The sequence below is a fragment of the Oculina patagonica genome, chromosome 8, assembly GCF_052425735.1.
Source record: "Oculina patagonica isolate OP01 chromosome 8, crgOcupat, whole genome shotgun sequence".
NCBI lineage: Eukaryota > Metazoa > Cnidaria > Anthozoa > Scleractinia > Oculinidae > Oculina > Oculina patagonica.
Window position 1 is genome coordinate 19,359,464 of NC_135765.1, and position 19,536 is coordinate 19,378,999.

At 39.4% G+C, this 19,536-nt stretch overlaps 1 protein-coding gene across 1 annotated transcript; it reads right to left on the reverse strand.

Annotated features, from left to right (window-relative positions):
* Window positions 1-5: 5 nt before the first annotated feature.
* On the reverse strand, window positions 6-9,857 carry LOC144664195 (uncharacterized). The gene is made up of 5 exons (XM_078525306.1): window positions 7,514-9,857; window positions 4,133-6,934; window positions 2,476-3,063; window positions 1,590-2,312; window positions 6-115 (listed from the first exon to the last, which is right to left on the reverse strand). The coding sequence occupies exons 1-5, from the start codon at window positions 9,810-9,812 to the stop codon at window positions 6-8; spliced, it is 6,522 nt and encodes a 2,173-aa protein (XP_078381432.1). The 5' UTR covers window positions 9,813-9,857.
* Between the last annotated feature and the right edge of the window lie 9,679 nt (window positions 9,858-19,536).

The window sequence follows — 19,536 nt, forward strand, 5'->3', positions numbered from 1 at the left end:
ACATTTTAGAGGTAATACGACACTACAAGTGAAGTCCAGCAAGTAAGGTTGATACAGTATCTTGATGTACTCTTGTTTAAATGCTGCTGAAAGTTGTCTACACTGACTGTACAATCTGTGATGCAAGATATACAGTCCAATAAGATATGTTATCATTTGGAGGTGATACACACATACAGTACAAGTGGACTCCAGGAAGTAAAGTTGATACAGTGGTGAGCCAGTGAAGACCTCCGATTGAAGGGTCTTTTCATTGGTGAATCCGGAGATGTTTAACACAGTTTCTTTTCAACTTGAATGTTACCGCTACATGGTTGTTGCTGTGTGTTGTTTCAATATCTGTAGATAATAATGTAGATTGAAAGTGTTGGACATAACATGGCAATCAGTGGATTCTCTGAAGACTATATCTTGTGCATTTTCTTGTTGTTTTACATTTCTGTTCTGTAAACATAATAAAAGAAAAAAAATAATTAAAAATATTAATAATTTTTTAACAATAACTAATACAATGCACGTGCAATATTATGAGGTAACATACATGTATTTATACCGGTAACTTACATATCACGACTACGTGTACATGTAGATGCAGGGATGTCGCTAACGGCCGGCTGCCAGCCAATTTCACCGGTTAAAAGACTACTTATGGTAAATACAGCTGAAATTTCACATGAAAACCAAGACTTAGATAAACTTTTAGTGCTACGAAGGCCATAAAAGCCAACTGGCTTGTTGATGAGCCGGCTTAGTGTTTTCTTAGCAACATCCCTGTTAGATGTCACATCGATCATTATTAACATACATGTGTAATTACATGGACCAGAACAACAAATAACTACATTGTGTACTGTTCGTATACTTACCTAATAAGTACAGTTGCAATATGGTGGGTTTGTGACCCAAAGGGTCACAAGGAGGGGTGTGTGACCCAAATGGTCACAAGGGACTCAAAGGAGCCGTTACACAAATTTATTTAGACACCAAGGCTGATGAACTACAACACCTTAAAATGTAACACAAGTAGATACTAAATTCATTTAAATTTTCTTTCTTTCTGAAACACATACTTTACATGTAATTTATGCTTCCTTAAGACCTAATAGTGATCATTACAAATTTCTCCTCACAATGTCAATACTAAATTAAGAGAAGAGGTTAGGAGAATTACACTGTAATAAAATGGTCACCAAAGGGAAATTGCTTTGAACTTTTAACAAATTCTCCAAACAATTGCTATACGAAAATGTATGGAGATCAGTCAGGAGAATTTGTATGTGGATGATGGGGCATAAAAGGTTAATCATTTACTAGTCATTATAGCCTACAAAAATGTACATGTTTCTACTCTTTTTTGGTTGCTATCCACACAGCTTTATGGTCACTAAAGTATGTCTCGAGAACACCAGTTTGGACTCTTGATTCATTTAGATTTGTATAAATGTGATCAATTGTAGTTCTGTTATCAGTGGTAAAGCTTGAAATAAGTTGTTTATATCCATATGTTACAATCATTTGATTATGTATACTGCTGTTTTGTACACCATCATTAAAATCAATGTTAAAATCACCAAGTATTATATGAAAACGTTCTGTTGACATAATGGAATGAAGTTCTCTCAATGCTTGAAGCAAATGTCTCATTGGCACTTTTGGTGATCTATAAATGCCAGCAATAACAACATCTGGCAGACATTCAACTTTAATAATTGTTATTTCAACTCCATGCATATTTTGACATTTAGGATATTCATCATAACACTGAGCTCTGGTATAAACTGCAGTTCCATAGAATGGTCTTTGTGTATGCAACTGCCTATCAAACAATGCATCGTTTCTAAACAAGGAGAAGTCATTAATTTCAAATTCGTCATTTTGGTCAAACACCCACAATCTAGTTTCAACAAAGATATTTATATCTGCTGCCTTAACATTGAAATCATTTTTCACATCTGATATGTGCTTGTGAAGAGAACGTGCATTAAGAAAGACTATCTTGACAAAATTCTCACCAATGTCTGCAAGGGATATTATAGACGGCTGAAGATAAGCTGCTGTTCGCAATCTCTGCATTTCATTCTTAACTTTGTTACTCACAGTTATCTTTTTTTCATTGAGATTCTTTATATGCAATCCATCAATGGTAGTAACTCTGCTTAATGCAACATAATGAATGTGAGGAATAGCTCTTCTTGAAGTAAGATCAACTACAACCTTGGTTTCAGTGTCACCCTGAGAACGGTGAATAGTTTTTCCTGCAGATTGCCGTAAAGGAAATTGTTTTCGAACGATCTGAGCAGCTTTACCTCTTCCTACAAAAAATGTTACACAAACAGGTTTTATTGGTGTCCAACTCTGCTGGATATTATCACTGTAAAGGCTTCTATTTTCATTCCGAGTTTTCTCTCCAACTTTAGCATGATCAAATTCAACCCAAACAATTCCATCAGGACAATCAGAATTTTAATAGCAGACTAATAAATCTCACTAAACCTGCACTACCATTCGTAAGACCATCATCCAATCTGATGTTTTGACAGACCTCAATCCTTTCATTTTCTGCAATTGCAAGACAGGCTGCTAATTGCATAGTTTTTCGTGGATCATCTGGAACCTGTTTCAATAGCCGTGCCTTTAATTCCTCAGACTGAGCACCAATGACACTATCAACTGCCTTGACAATAAATTTTCTGCCAGCTGCAGAATTATAAACTGACTTGTTAAACTCATCAACTCTGTCATTTTGAATGAATAGGTGGGGAGCATGTCTGAGATAGTTCTGATCAGGATCTTCAACGATTCTTGCTCTCAGTATATTCAAGTCATTCTCAGTGTGAATACCCTCACGCAGCCGGTTAAGAATTTCTGCAAACTCGCGACTCTCTCTTTGACGCATAATTTCATGTAATTCAAACATCTGAAAATGTTTCTGCCACAGATTAGCTGCTAAAGGAGCATAATCATTCTCCAAATCTTCAAAAACATAGCCATCAAATACTGGTTGAAGTTGAAACAAATCTCCAACTGCTATAATACTCACTCCTCCAAAATCATTATCTGTACCTACATGTATGATATCTTGGAGTCTTTTGTTAATTTGAATATTAAACATGGAATTTCCTACCATTGGGCGATTCCAGAAAATATCCGTACCATACCACGGACGGCTTCCATATTTTAGCCCCCCTTGCCTTCGGAAATTCCAAAATTCTTTATCCCCCCATGTCCTCGGAATTCCATAATCATTAACCCCCCCCCCTCCCGTTCAGATTTTTCATTTTTTAGTCAAGCTCTTTACAATTCCCGTCAGGGTTCGCAAATACGCCCAATGTGGCGTATTTTACATCAAATTATTTCAAATGACTCGATCTGTACATAGAGACAGTCATTATGACTCGAGAGATTCTGGGATAAAAATGTAAAAAAAATTAGACTTTTCTCCTTACCCTTGTTCAACAGATACAACCTACATTAATTTTACATTGCCCCAAACTGGTGCAGAACATTAAAATAAAAATATCGCGTGAAGCACGTGTGTAAACTCGGAAGATAATACGATCGAGTGCACTGACATATCCGCCATCTTGGATTTGAGCCTTCACGGTCAGCAGTCGCACCCAACCCACGTGCTTCAAAATGGCGTCTCGAAGCGTAGCAAAAGAGTTTCCCACTCCACTGAATGGACTAAATATTTGTGGATCCGCTTTGACAAGAAAACAAAGAGCGAATGAAGAAGTTCATCAAAGTTAAGGCATCTGAAGATTGATGTAGAACCCACATTTTAGCGATTTTCTTTTGTAAATGAACGCAAACACATGCCTGATCGATCGATACTTGTCTTGTATCCTGCTTCCCCTACGCGGTGTCAGTTCGTGCTTTATTTGCGACTTGGTAGTCCACAAAATAAGCATTTTCAAGGAACACATTCTTGTTTTCTCCTCTGGAAATCCAAGACCTGGAACTCCCCCATGCCTTTGGAATTTCCAATCGTAAGTATCCCCCCATGCCTTCGGAATTCCAGTTCAATGAACCCCCCCTTGCCCTCGGATTTCCAAAAAGCCGTCCGTGGTATGGTACGGATATTTTCTGGAATCGCCCATTGATACTTCATCAATGAAAATTATCTTCAAACCAGCAAATTTACATCTCAAGGAATTCAAACGACTGGCATCAAGCTTCTTATAAATCTTTAAGGACTGGTTTGCTGGCACTGCTAATGCTGTATGGATTGTACTTCCTTGAATATTATAGGCAGCTTTACCAGTCGGAGCAACTAGAATAGCTGTAATTTGATAAAAATCAACACCAGCTCTTGTGTTTAAATATTTGTAAACTGCTTGAAACAGTACTTTAGTCAAGTGAGATTTTCCAACTCCAGCGCCACCAGAAAGAAACAAATAGAAGGGTTCACTGGTTGTCTTCACAAGGTGTAAAACATGGTAGAAAAAATTTAACTGCTCGACATTTAGAGAACGAACAGCTTCCCTATACTCTTCATCTGGCAATTCATCAAATGAGATATTATGTTCATAATTACTAGTAGTACTAGCAGGAATTCCCAGATCTCCAGAAAGATCATAGTTCCCTACTTCTTCTGTGTTGCATACATGTTGACATTCATTTTCTGCAAGGTGACTCAGTTCTACATGTTGTGTGTTTGGAGCTACACAATCCCACATATCATCAGTGCTTTCTATAGTTTGTACATCATCTAATGCTTGCTCTAGTTGTTCACTACATGGTGCATACTGAGCCATTTGGTCATTTATCTGTTTTTTCAATATCTGACACCTCTCCATGTAATTCTCACAGTCTCCTAGCAAATCAGTATTTTCATCTCTCCAAGCAGTAAATAACATTAGCAGCTCACGATAGTGCTTTTCAGGATGACTTTCTCTATTAAACCATACACTTCTTATTACCCTAGCTTTTGACCGCTTCTGAGGTTCTTTTTTGCCCTTCTTTGATGTCAGCTCATTGCTACATGTATCAGTAATGTCTTTACCAACATCATCTTCATTGTTATCATCATCAAATATTTCTAATGGCAAACCATCAACATCAGTATTTTTGGATTTTTGTAGATTTTTAAGGTTTGAATTCCTATTGTCATACCAAGCGGCCCAATCAGCTAATGTCACATTCTCTAGACAAGATGGCCTTTTAGTATACCTTTTTATCAAGCTACCTGATTCAATATCTTCAGACTCATCTTCTAGCTGCTGTATGTCATCCATCGATTTCAAAAGACACACTCTTTCATCTGGTAAAGCTGTATTGATAAACACCACTTCACGAGAGGAGCGTCGCATTGGTAACTGAAGTACGATATATACCGCCTCTTGTGCACTTATTTCAACATTGTTTAAGAATTTGTTACCGATGTCACGCACTTGCTGTTTAATACTCAAATTTCCTTCTCGAGCTTCCTCACATGCTTTTCTCAAAAGCTCACTCATACCTCTCTGTGCCTTTGATACGTAAGAAACAACATATGTTGCACAAGAGTAGATATCTAGGATAAATTGGACATCCATGTTTGCTCTCCATGCAAGCAAGCAGTGCTTGTTATAATTATTGATTCGAAGTTCGTTTGGCTTTCGTTTCAAAAAAATTGTTGCCCTACTTAGGGAAGATCGAATAGCCAGAATATATTCTTCTTCAGCGACCGCAAGTTCATTAAGAAGTTTTTCAAATGAAATATTCTCTCCTTCCCTCATAGTATTAAGTTTTTCATTGATTTCTTTCCAAGTAGCCTTGTGTTGATTCAAAAGACTTGTATTCTCAATGTCACTTAAAGGATACAATATTTGAGTGCTTTTCATTGGAGGCTGAGGAAAATTAAATCTGCACTGTTTTTGAAACTTCTTTTTACAGGTAAATGAATGTTTATGTTCTTGACGAGAAACTAATTCATCTAGTTCACAGCCACTTGCAGGTTTTGAACAAGAAATGATTTTATCAACAAATTCACAAACTTTTTCGTCTGAATCTTCACCAAACTTTGGTGCACCTTCAATCCATAAAAGCATATGAATGTGTGGCGAGCCACGTTGTTGAAATTCAACTCGATAAAACCAATCTGCTATTTTCCCCAGTGGTGCACAATCACTTTGCAAAAATTTTACAATTAGTTGCTGAACTTGGAAATCAAAATGCCTTGCACATGTGACGGGATCACTTTGAATTAACCTTGACTTTTCCTCCCATGACAAGGCATTTAATTCATCATCTCTGTATACTTGGTGATCAATTAATTCACCTAACATTCTTAACAGATGATTCCACTTTGTTTCAGCTGCAGAAAAGCTACAAAAAAGTGTCGCAGATCCAAGTTGCCTTATCATGGCAAATAGATCTCTCTTAGACTTCTCAAAGTATGGTGGGGAACCACGAAGAGCTCTTAGAAATCGGTACCCTTCATTCAAATGAACTAATTTGTCTAAAGCACCTTCTTTTTTTAACTCGCCTGCTGCTAGTCTCTTTCCATTTGTTTTATGCTTTCGCAATGCAATCTGGCACTTGCCTAAAATTATTTTCATTTGCAGCTTTTTCAGTTTAAAGAAAATATTTTCCATACACTGAGCAACTCTACGATCAGAACGCCTTAACTCTGATTTGCAAATGTCACTATAATACACAGGTACATTTCTTTCCTTATTATCTGCTCTTGCGTGACCACAGAATATACCAGGATATGCTAGCTCTTCGCAATATTGGTCTTTGAAAATACTAATTGGATGATTGCTTTCACCTGGTGCAAAGTTCAAAACCTTTTCACGTTCACAATCTTCTACAAAGTCCGGGGATGTTAACATTGTGTCCAAAGTACCAGCACACATTTCAGATTCATCCACTTCATTCCAAGGGTCATTTACCTCCATTTCAGTTGGACAGGAATCCTTACAAAGATCTCTACTAGATAAATGCACATCTGTTGCACTAGATAAGCATCTTGATACATTCAAAGTTACTGGTATACCTACTAACGCTTTAAGAGAAATAGTGTTTGCTAATCCATACCCTTTCAAACATGTTTCTACAAGAACAACATTTTTGGGATCAAGCATTTTATATCTGAACAGTTTGACCACAACGGAAGTACTTACATTAGCTGTTGCTTCACTGAATTGAGAGGATGCATCATCTTCCATTGGTGGTAGATCATGTACAATGGCCATGTGTTCACTAAAAAGTGATTGCTCTTTTTCCCAGGCACTACACAAAGAACAAAAGAAAACCACTTCATTACTATTACAGTCATTTTTATGAAAAAATGGAATATAGTTACTCTCCTCACAACACTCAGTATCAGTTTCTACTCCATGATCATACAAAAGATGATTTTCTAAATTCATTGAGTCTATTAAAACTTGTTCACAGTCAAGGCAAATAAAAACTTTACCAAATTGAAATGAAAGCAATCGACTGTGATCTGAAAAAGATTGCACAGTGGTATTCAGTGACTTAATTGAAGCTATAGGTGTATTGTTTTCTGTAAGGTTGCTTGAACTGCTGCAAGCACTATCATTTGACATGTCATTTTCATTAGACCCTGCAAACAAACCATTCCAATCTGGGTCCAGTTTGATACTTTCTTTCTTGTAAAGTGCACCATTTTCAGTCAACCACTTAGCTGCTTCAAAAACTTTGGATGGTCTTATGTTTTGAGACAGGACATAGTTCTTGTATTTTAATTTTCTCTTAAGCTGCACTTTGATAGTGTCTGTTTCAGTTGATAGTCTTGGTAAGATATTCACAGTATTAACAACATCAGCAGGAACATTCACTATGTTGCCATGAATTTTATATTGCTTTCCCCTAGCTGCTTCGTGTATCTTTTGAAAGATCAATCGTGGTGATACAAGCCTCCACTCTAGTTCTGTTAAGTCTAAATGGTCAGGTTTATGTGGAAAACTCATTTTATTCTGGACTGCACATGGAGGCACTTTATTCTGCTTCAGGTGATTATAACATGTATGACAAACCCATTGAGCTGTACAACACTGTTCATCTTTTCTTATGCATCTTAATACAGCTTCGTTATTAAGTTTTAGTACAGTATCAGTTCTGACAAGACTATGTTTGTACCATAACTGCTCACAACATGTGCAAACAAACGTTGGCCCTGAAGCAACCAGTTCACGAAAAATAACAACCAATTCATCACAAGATTTTTGTGTTTTGTCATTATCACAACCCTTTTTGGCCTTGTAAGCTTCTCTTCTTTTAATCGACCTCTCCTCTTTTTGTTGTTTAGTTTCAGTTTCCTTTACTCTTTGTTTTAATTCCCTTTTTGTCTTTAATCTTTTTTCTCGTTGCTCTTTGGTTTCAGTTTCCTTGCTTTTCCTATATCGTTCTCTTCTCTCTTGCAACCTATTTTCTCTCTGCTGTTTGGTTTCAGTTTCCTTGCTTTTCCTATATCGTTCTCTTCTCTCTTTCAACCTATTTTCTCTCTGCTGTTCGGTTTCAGTTTCTCGTCTTTTTCTCATTAGTTCTCGATGCTTCTTTAATTTATCCTCTCTTTGTTCTTTGCTCTCAATTTTCTTTTTTTTAATTCTTTGTTCCTTGGGCTTTCTTAACCTATTTTCTCTCTGCTCTTTGGTTTCAATTGCTTTTTTTCTATCATACTGTTCTCTATACATTTGTGACATATTGTTCCTTTCACCACATGTTTCAGCTTCTTTCCTTGCAGTTTTCTTTTCTCTAAACATCAGCAAGCTTTCTTTGTGTTCTTCTGATTGTGCTTGTTTTCTCTTTCTGCTATTGTTAACTACATTTTCTTTTCTTATGTCTGATTCAAAATTGTGACATTGACTTTGACTGCATGATCCCTGGCACCCTACAGTGTTATCTGTTGTAGAAAATGGTACACTTAGAGCACTAGAACTTGTGTACCTGCAGTTTTGATTAACTGATAAATTTTCAACTTTCATACCCAACACTTCAAATGGCACTACATTCTTTTCTCTGTAGAAGTTTTGCAGATACTGCACCATTTCCTGTACACTAGTAAATTCCAACAGTACTGCTGTTCCATTTGCAGCAATGTTACCATGGATATCTCGTGAATGAGAATCAAAAATTCTATAATTACCTTTGTTGTCAATAATAATAGCAACCGTATTGATTTCAACAGTCAACAGAAAGGCATCATAGTCTTTTATTAACATATTTAGTACATGTTGCAATGGGAAAAAACAGTCTCTTACATCAGACATGTGTAAATCGCCAGCAAAACTGCTGCTAAAATTAATGGAAAAGTTTTCGTCATTTATGGACAATGCAGATGGAATCTCAGATAGCAACAATCTGTCTTTCCCTACTGACTTGCTAATATGAGAATAAAGCACATTGCCTTGAATCAAAACTTCATTTAGCTGATCTCTTGACCACGATGCATTATTTTTACAATTGTAAACAACTGCAGTTAGGCACATCGCTACGCATTGGTTGCCAGCATTTCTTCCAAACAGTGCAACATCACCTTGATTATAGTCAGCCGTGACAGTTTTTGACGAATTCACAACGTAAAAAGGGCCAGGATTCATCTCAACATCATTGGCAAGTCGAATCAACAAGGGAATATAGAAACGATAAAGACAAATTTGTGTAAACCAAAGCCTAGCGTAATAAGCCATTTGCCATGAACGGATTACTCTTTTTAATGTTGGCAGATATATCGCTTCCAGGTAAAACATAAACAACAGCATAGACCAGAATTTCCCTTTCATACGATCCGAGTATTCTTTGGCCTTCAAATGAACGTCATGTAACCCCACTGCTGCTCTATATTGCATTAAAGACACCATAACCTACGGTAGTTAATACACGTTCAAGCAAATAAAACTTAGATAGCTCACCTTTCTATCTTTTGCAATCTCAGCAGTTTTGATAGTAAACTTCTTCTGTACTGATCACGTCTTCAGTTAAGCTCAAATCACAATGTCGCCAGTAGTTAAGATGACAAATATTTCAATTCTGACAGTGTTTATATTGCTTTCAATGGTTATATTCAGTTCAACTTCAGTTATGACAGGACAGGGTCTGACCAAAACAGCTCACCGACACGTAGCGTAGAGCTCGATGCGTAAACCACAATTTATGTAGACCCTCGACCTATCTCGTGTGCGAGTATGTCGATTTAGCTGTATGTGTGCACTACGAGTTCTTTATGTGTTTGTAGGTGAGCGCAAAAATATAACAGCTACAAATCTTGAAGTCAAGGCTTCTCGCTACAAGAAAATACTCACAAGTTCACAATCGCGCGACCAAGATGGCGGACAGGCAAATACAAATACCTCACGTGACCTGTCGCATGTGCTTTGTTACCAATCCTCTCTCCTCTCTCTGTTCTCTACGATATCGATACGATATTTGCCTTTTTTCTCGATATCGATATCGATATCGATATTATGACGTCCCTTTCGTACTGACGTCATTGGTATGTCACGTGATTTGTTTGACCATACAAAGGACAGTCCTGGCATTATAAATATTAGCCAGGAATGTTGATTTTTGGTCTTTTTGTTTCACTGTGGACTAGATCAAGTCAAGGCAATAGAAAAATGCAAATATTGACAAGAAAATCAATATTTGTTTGCGCAAAAGTGCATTTTTAAACCTCAGGTGCTGACCAGAAGACCGCAGGCTCAGGTCACATGTTCAGTATCGAAAGTGCGATATTTTTCGAAAGTATCGATACTTTTCAAATTTGTCAAAATATCGATGTATCGAATATTTGGTATCGAGTATCGGCCCATCCTTAGTTCTCACACGAACGAACCCTCCATCGTGCCCTGGCATATAGGCGTCACCGCCTAAAAATTAGCATTATTTTAGCACTTTTTTGGCACAAAACAAGCACTTCTTTTAGCATTTAATGCTTTTTTTACGAGCACTTTCGGTACAAGCCTAACAGGATCCAAATACGACAGACGTTACTCTTTCCCTTTCCATTGTAACCTGCGATGCCACATTGTAATTTCCGTTGACATCTAACCCTTCGCACAAGCACCGAGCAAGCTACAAACAAAACAAAACAAAAAATATATTAAATGCAGGGTCATTTAACCGCAAGTCTTAAATGACCATATTCAAATTTTTAGGTCCATTTTATCACCAAATAAGCTGAATAATGCCAAAAAAAGTGCTAGCACTTTCGGTACAAGCCTAGATCCTGTTATGATGACCTTTATGAGTGAGTTCTCAAAGTTTAAACGATGTCAATACGTTTCTTCAAATAGCAGTGTTTTTTCGCACCGGTACACACTAACATTCAATTTGTTTTTTTGTTCACTTATAGACGAAATACAGCGGTCTCACTGTAAGGTTTGCAAGGACGATGATGGGGAGGATTGGCTTGGATGCGATAGTTGTGGCCAGTTTTTCCATGCCAGTTGTTTGAATGTTCCTTTCGCAGAGACCCTTTACGACACTTCACCTGCCCTTGAGGAGGATTCCTGTCAGGACTGGCGGTGTTAATTATTTTAGCCGGAAGAAATAATTATCTAGTCAGGAGCCCTAGTGAATGAAGTTAAACAATGAACCGTGTCGCCTTATAAACTAAGCCCATTCATGCGGGCGGATCGGGACGGACCAGTGATAAAACAGGCCTTTTTTCTGAGAGGTTCGCTCGCCGTTTCAAAGCAGGGCCGTACCTAGCGGAGGATGGGGGGGGGGGGGGAGGGCAAAAAAAATTAATGTTCAACATAGTGTCTGATGTTGCTGGGATATTTCTTGTAGCTATATTGGAGTTTACCCCCAGACAAAAAATCCTAGGTACATCCCTGCAAAGCCAGCTTTAAGTAAAGGACACGTTTCTGTAATAGCGTAAGTTTAACTAAAAACTTTTGAGACAGTAATCCACAGTTGTGTTGCGAAGCCACAGAAAATGATCTTAACCCGTATTTAACCTTAATGACTCGATTATTCCAAATGGCACGTTTGGTCAAGTATTTTTGGGTTGTTCACGATAAGATACAATCTCGAGCCCAGAGTCCATCTAGTCAGTCAGCGGTATGGGATGAACTCTGGGAAACTGGAATCGATCGGATCAATTTCAGGTCGATTTCAGGAAGAACCTTGGTCTTCCGTTTTTTATTGCGCATGCTCGTAGTTCCAAGCGGAAGTAAATTTCCCAGAACGGAAGTAAAGCGAGAAAGTTGAACTACAGTATTACTGGTGTTTATTGATTCAAGAAAAGTAACAATAACGTCCTGCAGTTAACAAAAGAGAGAGTTAACAAAAATGCGTCTGGTGTTTTGATTTCCTTAGTCTCTTTCTTGAGCATTCTGCTATGTTTGTTTTAAATCAAAGGTGTTGTTAGCCTTCCAGGATTCCGTCTGTGAAGACTGCGTGCGTGTGTCTGTTGATGTTTTGCCGAGGACAGCTAAGAAATTTACATAATACACAGCGTACAGACAAGCTATTGTTCTGTTCATAAAAAAATTTTGTTTGGCGACTTTCGCATACTTTTGTTTGGCGACTTTTGTATATTGGAAAGGCTTCTCGCTGACAGCGCATCTTTTCAGGATAGGTTGTATGTTTTCGAGCAAACAATTTTTTCCTCGTTGAATGGCGGTGATATTAATAAAGACGTTGGAGGCCACACGCACACAAGTCAACGCTATTCAAAAGGCGTAATTAGCATTTTGGCGACTTAGCACGTGCACACGTGTGTTATAATTTTTGTACAATTCATTTTCTTCAGCAAAACAACAACGCGTTTTGTTCAAATTCTGCGTCATTAGTAATTATTTTGAATCATGCACTGTCTGCCATATTCAGTTTTTCAACCGGAACGGAGATTTGAATGAAAACAGTAGTTCTAGCGAGATTTGTAAGTCAACTATAAATTGAGTTTTCAATCGACCTTGTCCTTGGTGACGCCGTCGTTTGCTGTTTAAAAACTCCGTTCAGAATCGACGTTTAAAGGAAGTCCTTTTTTATTCATGGTATCTTTTACGTTCAAAGAGAAGGGAAGAATTAGAAAATACTTCATTTATTTATCACGATTTCTTAGGTGTTTTTACAAAATTAAGCTGATACTTCTGAACATTTGACCATGGAAAACAAAAAAATGTTTTTCCAGGATTTCCGGTTTGGTTTACTTCCGGGAAGATTTTCAGACTTCCGTGTTGATTTCTATTGTTCTGTGAGGGCCAATAGAGAAAGAGAAATACATTTCAGTTTCCCAGAGTGTCTACCGGCGACCCTACCGCTGACCAACCGCTGACGGACCGCGGAGCCGGGAGACACTCTGGGCTCGAGATTGGATAAGATACAATTTATTTGAAGAGTCTAAGTGTTTAAGGTTTCTACCGCTGACCATACCTATTTCAGACTCTATTTTTCCATCCCGGCTCGTCGCCCGTGATGTAGCACGCGGTCTCTCATTTCTGGCGTCATCTACTTTAGCTTCCATTGCCGATAGCCAAGCTTCCGAGCGGCGAAAAGAGAGAGTGAAAGCCGAAGAGGAATCGTGGCGACAAGAGAGACAAAAAAAGCCGAAGAGGAATCGCGGCGACAAGAGAGAGAAAAAGCCGAAGAGGAATCGCGCAAACGAAAAGAGAAGAAGGAACGCATCGAATTGGAAATTGAGAAGAAGCGCAAAGAATTAGAACGCCAAGAAATAAAGCTTCAATCGGCGAAAGAAGAGTTGAACAAGCGTCGCGAGGAATTGGACCATGAAATTGACGACGAACTGTGCCAAGCGAATGAAAATATCCCGCAATCTCAAGCGACAGAAAGGTCGAAAATCGAACCAAACGTCGGAAATTTTAAAATCAGCAGGAGCGAATAATACAACAACCGAATCCGCGAGTAAACAGCAACTTCCGGTCAAGGATTTCACCGTGCATGGTCAACTAGAGAGAATCCGTATTCCGATCTTTTCTGGGAACAAGACGGACTTTCAGCGATGGAACGCCGCATTTACTAGTTGTGTGGACTTGACATCGCTTTCCCCACAATTTAAAATGCTCCGTCTGGAAGCGTGCCACACCGGCGAAGCAGCAGATACGATAAAGGGATTGGGTTACTCCCCGGAAGCTTACAAGGCAGCCAAAGCGCGACTCTTTCGCAAATAAGGTGGAAGTCGAAGACAAGTGCAGTCCCATCTGGAAGAGCTGAAGAAGTTGAAACCGATCGGTGAAAGCAGTGCGAAGGAAATGGAAGCCTTTGCTGACGTGCTCGAGCGAGCAGTAATCACCCTTTAAAGGAAAATGGCCGAGAATCGGATCTAGAAGGCGGAACATTACATACCATAATACTGCCAAGAGCGACCGCAAATGCCTCGTCTGCGCTGAATTGCACCCAATCTGGAAATGCGAAGCGTTCAAAAATTGTCAAATGACGACAAGTGGAAAACAGCCATGGAATCTAGACTGTGCTACTGATGTTTGGGGGACAATCATCAGGGAAAGTCTTGTCCAAGGAGCCGGCAGTGTAACGTGAATGGTTGCAGGGAAGTTCACCATTACCTTCTTCACTACGAGAAATCCCCAGTCGACCAATCACGTCTTCGTGCCGATGCGATATCTTACACACTCCAATTACGCCCGTTCAACCAAATCGTAACAGCGAAAGTGCCAATAAGAGACCGAGAGCAACCATGGAGGGGAATGGTGCCAGTCAATCTGTTACTATGGAAACGTTTGGAAATCAAGAGAGGGAGAGCAAGAAGTGGCGTTACGAACCGTACCAATCATCTTAAAGAAGGGAAACAGGAAAATCACCGTGAACTGTTTGTTAGACGAAGGAAGCGACACAACATACGTGAACGAGGATGTCGTTAACGAACTTGGTCTAACAGGCGAGAAAGAGCCTATCACAGTCAAAGTAGCAAATGATCAAACCATCCGCTTTATGTCAGGCACGTTCGAGATTGGGCTTGGAAGTACCGACGGTCGAGTAGACACGAAGATAACCGCCAAGACTTCCATCAAGATTTGGGGAGGTTTAAGAGCCGTTAATTGGATCAAGATACAAGATCGATGGAATCATTTGCGCGGAATTCCGTTCCCAAGTCTTACAGAAAGAAAACGAATCGATGTACTTCTTGGAGAAGACCATTACGAGCTGATGTATTCGATGAAAGAGGTGACAGGAGGTCCGAATGAACCGTGCGCAAGACTATGCCCCCTGGGATGGATTGCCATTGGAACGATTCAGAATCCAGAAGTAAAGGAGAGGCACTCTGGCTGACTTCACTGGATTCCATCACACATTTCGTCTTCAAATCGAAGGCAAAGAGCCGACGCCCGCTTTACTTGAGAAGGACACCTCTGAGTTGAACTGTTTGCTGAAACGTTTCTGGGACTTAGAACCTATCGGAATTACCCCTACTGGTCAGCAGCAGCTAACACCGGAGGACAAGTTGGCGTGGGATAAAGTCAACAAGTCTTTGAAGTTTAATGGCCAGCATTACGAAGTAGCCGTTCAGTGGAGAGAGTGCCAAACCGTCTGATAAAGTCATGAAAGAGCTCAGAACACCGCAGAGAAATAGTGACGAACCGACCAGTTTCAATGCTGTTCAGCAGCTGACCGATGCGGATGGTGTAGAACCAGTTGAGAATGAAGACGGAGAATGGCGTTTGGATTCGTCAAGATACTCCAAGTGGTATCGAGTCAAACCAAAAGGACAGTTAGAGTTCGGTTTGTCATTCGTTCGAGACAGAGGCTGGGTACAACGATTCATCGAGAACTGTAGGCGACCAGAAAATCAGAGAGATTTTGGAGAGCTGACACCTATCGAATTACGACGAGCAGAGAACGAGATCGTCAAGGAGACACAGAACAAGACATTTGCCGAAGAGATCAACGCCTTAAAGAGCAACAAGCCGCAAGACGTACGCGTTTTAAAACAGCATCCGCTCAGCACCAGATGGCACCGCTGCCGCCGATCCGCCTTCAGATGACATCGAGACCGTTCGCTAATTGTGCGGTTGACTTCGGAGGACCGTACCTTACCATGCAAGGGCGTGGTCGACGTCGTGCCAAACGCTACCTGTGTTTGTTTATGTGCTTGCAAACACACTGAGTCCATTTGGAGATGGCAACCTCATTAGAAACCGACGCGTTTCTCAGTGCGTTCGTGCGAATGACGGGTAGGAAAGGATGGCCAACGAAAATGCTAAGTGACAATGGTACGAATTTCGTAGGCGCTGAGAAAGAAATCAGGTAGTTGGTCAGCCAACTGAATCATGATCAGGTTCAGCGTATGACGTCTAGTCAAGGAGTTACTTGACATGCCCTGCACCTGGTTCCTCTTCCGTAACTGCCCTTGCCACCGCTCTTAATTTTTGTAATTAATATTATCTGCATCTTCTTTTATAACTTTAGCTATAAGTAATTAACTAGATTTTATAACTATAATTTTTAATTATAAGTAAAATTAGATTTATTGTATATGCATATATATATTTTTTAATTTAAGATTTTTATCGCCATTCTTTTTAGTTTTTAGGGTTGCGCCCCGCATGGGTTACTATTTTCCCGTTCGCGCAATTCCTTTTTGGTCCTTTTCTTTTTTTTTATTTGTAAAATTTTAAGACCAATAAAGTTGATAGAAATACTACTTGGTATTGGAATCCTCCACAAGGGCCCCATTTTGAAAGTGTGTTTGAATCGATGATCAAATCAGCAAAGCGAGCCATTTATGCAGTGCTTAAAGATGCTGATATCAGTGACGAAGAGCTGGAAACAACGTTCATTGGAGTTGAAAGTTTAATGAATTTAATGAGTGACGACCCGAACGACGAGCCAGTACTCACACCGAATCACTTTCTCATTGGTCAGATGGGTGGTGACTTCGTTCCTTAAAGTGTGGATACCACAGAATTCAGTCCACGAAGACGCTGGAGGCGAGTGCAAGAGTTGACTCGACATGTCTGGGGACGTTGGATGAAAGAGTATCTACCCCACATTGGCTCACGTCATAAGTGGTTCTTTCCGACAGACAACCTCAAAGTTGGTAATGTAGTGATGGTCATCGAGCTTAATACGTCTAGACGAGACTGGAAGGTTGAGCGCATTGAACGTACGTACCCAGGAAGAGACCAGCTTGTGAGAGTTGTTGATGTTAGAGTTGGAGACAAGATTCTCAACCGACCAGTTACAAGAATTTCCCCGTTTGAATTCGCAGACTCTGATTAAGACTCGTGATATTTAAACAGTGACTTTAAATGATTTAATTTTTTAGACTAATTTCAGAGTATCCTCAATTCGGGAGGGGAAAATGTTTAGAAGAGTTTTCAGGTTGCGTGACTGTCACGGTTTATAGAATATTAAGTTTGTAACAAGAGACATTCTGAAGAAGGGTGCGTTTCTTTGGGAAAAATCCGAATCCGGATTCTTGATCCAAAAACGGATTTTGCGTTTCTTTACCTATATCCGAAAATGGATTAATCTTGGATCAATGATCTGAAGAATCCACACTTCGAGTGGATACATCAGATCATATCTGAATCCGGATTTTTAGGATTCATGATCCGTGCTGATCCGTGCGTTTCTTTGGGAAAGGATTCGAAAAAAGTACCTTGGCCCAGCGGTCTTTGCTGTGAAATACAGGTTCGCTCTTTGTAAACACTGCCATACGGAAAGTTTTAGGCGGTTATTTCGATCAAAATACAAAAATATTTCACGATAAAAAGAAAAGGTAGCTTCAGATAGGTATGTAGTATCATTTTAAACGGGATACAGGTTTTTTAGAACAGCCACTGTGTGCCTACGGAAGTTGTATCCTTTTGAAATTGTCACGAGTGAAATTTGCACTGATCATTTCGCAATCATTCTTCGCTCTCAGATGCTTTCTCGTCACATTGTGCTTAACGCTAAATAAGATCTACTTCGACGTGTGGTTTTTGTAAAAGATTTTGTATGCTGAAATTATTTTAGCTAGGATACATTCGACGAAAAATAAATTTGTGCTGATATTTTATGTTCTGTGCGAAATGTGTTTACGGGGTTGTCATGGCAAAAAATCCATTTTCGGATTACATTGTGTCTAGATACCCGGCAGCCGGGAAGTGTTTTCCAAATACGACATACCCGGCAGTCTGAAATTATTCTAGAATTTCCACGGAAAAACCAATCCAATCCTCCTCAAAACTATAGATCTTTGCTTAGAAATGCCAAGCGATTTCAATTATAGTTTTGGCTTTGTGTTTGAGGAAATTTTCGGGCTTGGGCATACTACAAAATCTTGATTCTTCGACACTTAGAAAAAATTCGTACTCTGACTCCGGTGTCAACTCTTATAGAATAATTTCTACAAAAACTGAAGTTGAAACCCTGCGAGAGTATTCGATATTTGCTGAGAAATGCGAAGCGATTCTAAATAATGTTTTGCTTTTGTTGTGGACGAATTCTCTTGGCTTCGGCGTACTATAAAATCCTCGACTCACGGGCACGGTTGTTCAAAAGACTAGATACCCGGCAGTCAAAAATTCATGAATAATCAATACATTCAATATCCACAAAAATGATCATTGAAACCTAGCTCCCGAGAGTATTTCAGTATTTCAATTTTCGTTCGGAAATACCAAGCGAGTTTTTACAATGTCAGTTTGGTTTTGCACAAATTGTACGAACTTTATGTGACTCACGGGCACGATTTTTCAAAGACTACATACCCGGCAGTCAAAAATGCTTCCCATTTTTCCATCAAAATTTCCATTTGAACCTGCTGTAGAAGCAGATGTGTAGAAATACCAAACGATTTTCCAACTTAAGGCCTCAACAATTGCCTCGGCAAAGTAGTACAAAATAGCTACAAAACGCTTGAGCGTTCGGTGACGAAAGTCCGCCACCGATGTAACTTCCGGTGTGACACTTTAGTGGCGTGACAAAGGTGGCACGTGGTGTTGGTTTTCGCGCCAAAACGAACTCAGCGTTGGAAGCGACGAAGTTCTTCTGTGGGCTAAACGGCTTAGCGTTGGAAGCGACGAAGTTCTCGGTTTTCTTAGTTATTTGTAAGGTAAGTTAAAGGAGAAGTTCACTCCAAAATGGCCATTTATTTTCTTTACGCCAATAAAAAGTTTATACCAAAATATGTTATTCACCAAAATTTCAGCTTCCAACGAGCGCTAAAACCCTACGAAATCTTTCTCTAAGTAGCCCAAAATTCGACAACTGAACGCCGCCATCTTGGAGCTAGTAATGTATGCGTGACGTCAAAGAGCTCAGCCTGAAGTTTGAATACTCAAAACTCCTTGTTTTGTTTTTGTTTGTCAAAATGCCTGTTTGTGCAGCTCCATGTTTCTCAAACAGAGCTCCAAGAGATACAAAAAACCTTTCACCGTCTTTCAATATCTAAAAGAAAAAATGCTCACGAATGGATTATAAGAATGGGCAGAAACGAAAAATTCCTACCAAAGCGGACATAAATATTTGTGTGTTCCGAAAACTATACGGAAGACTGCTTCGAAGAAGATTACAGATACAGGCTACTGAGTGACAATACCCCCCAAAAAAGAGAAAAAGGCAGACGCAATACCAACCAATGTTACGATTATGCTATTTTACTTTTTTACT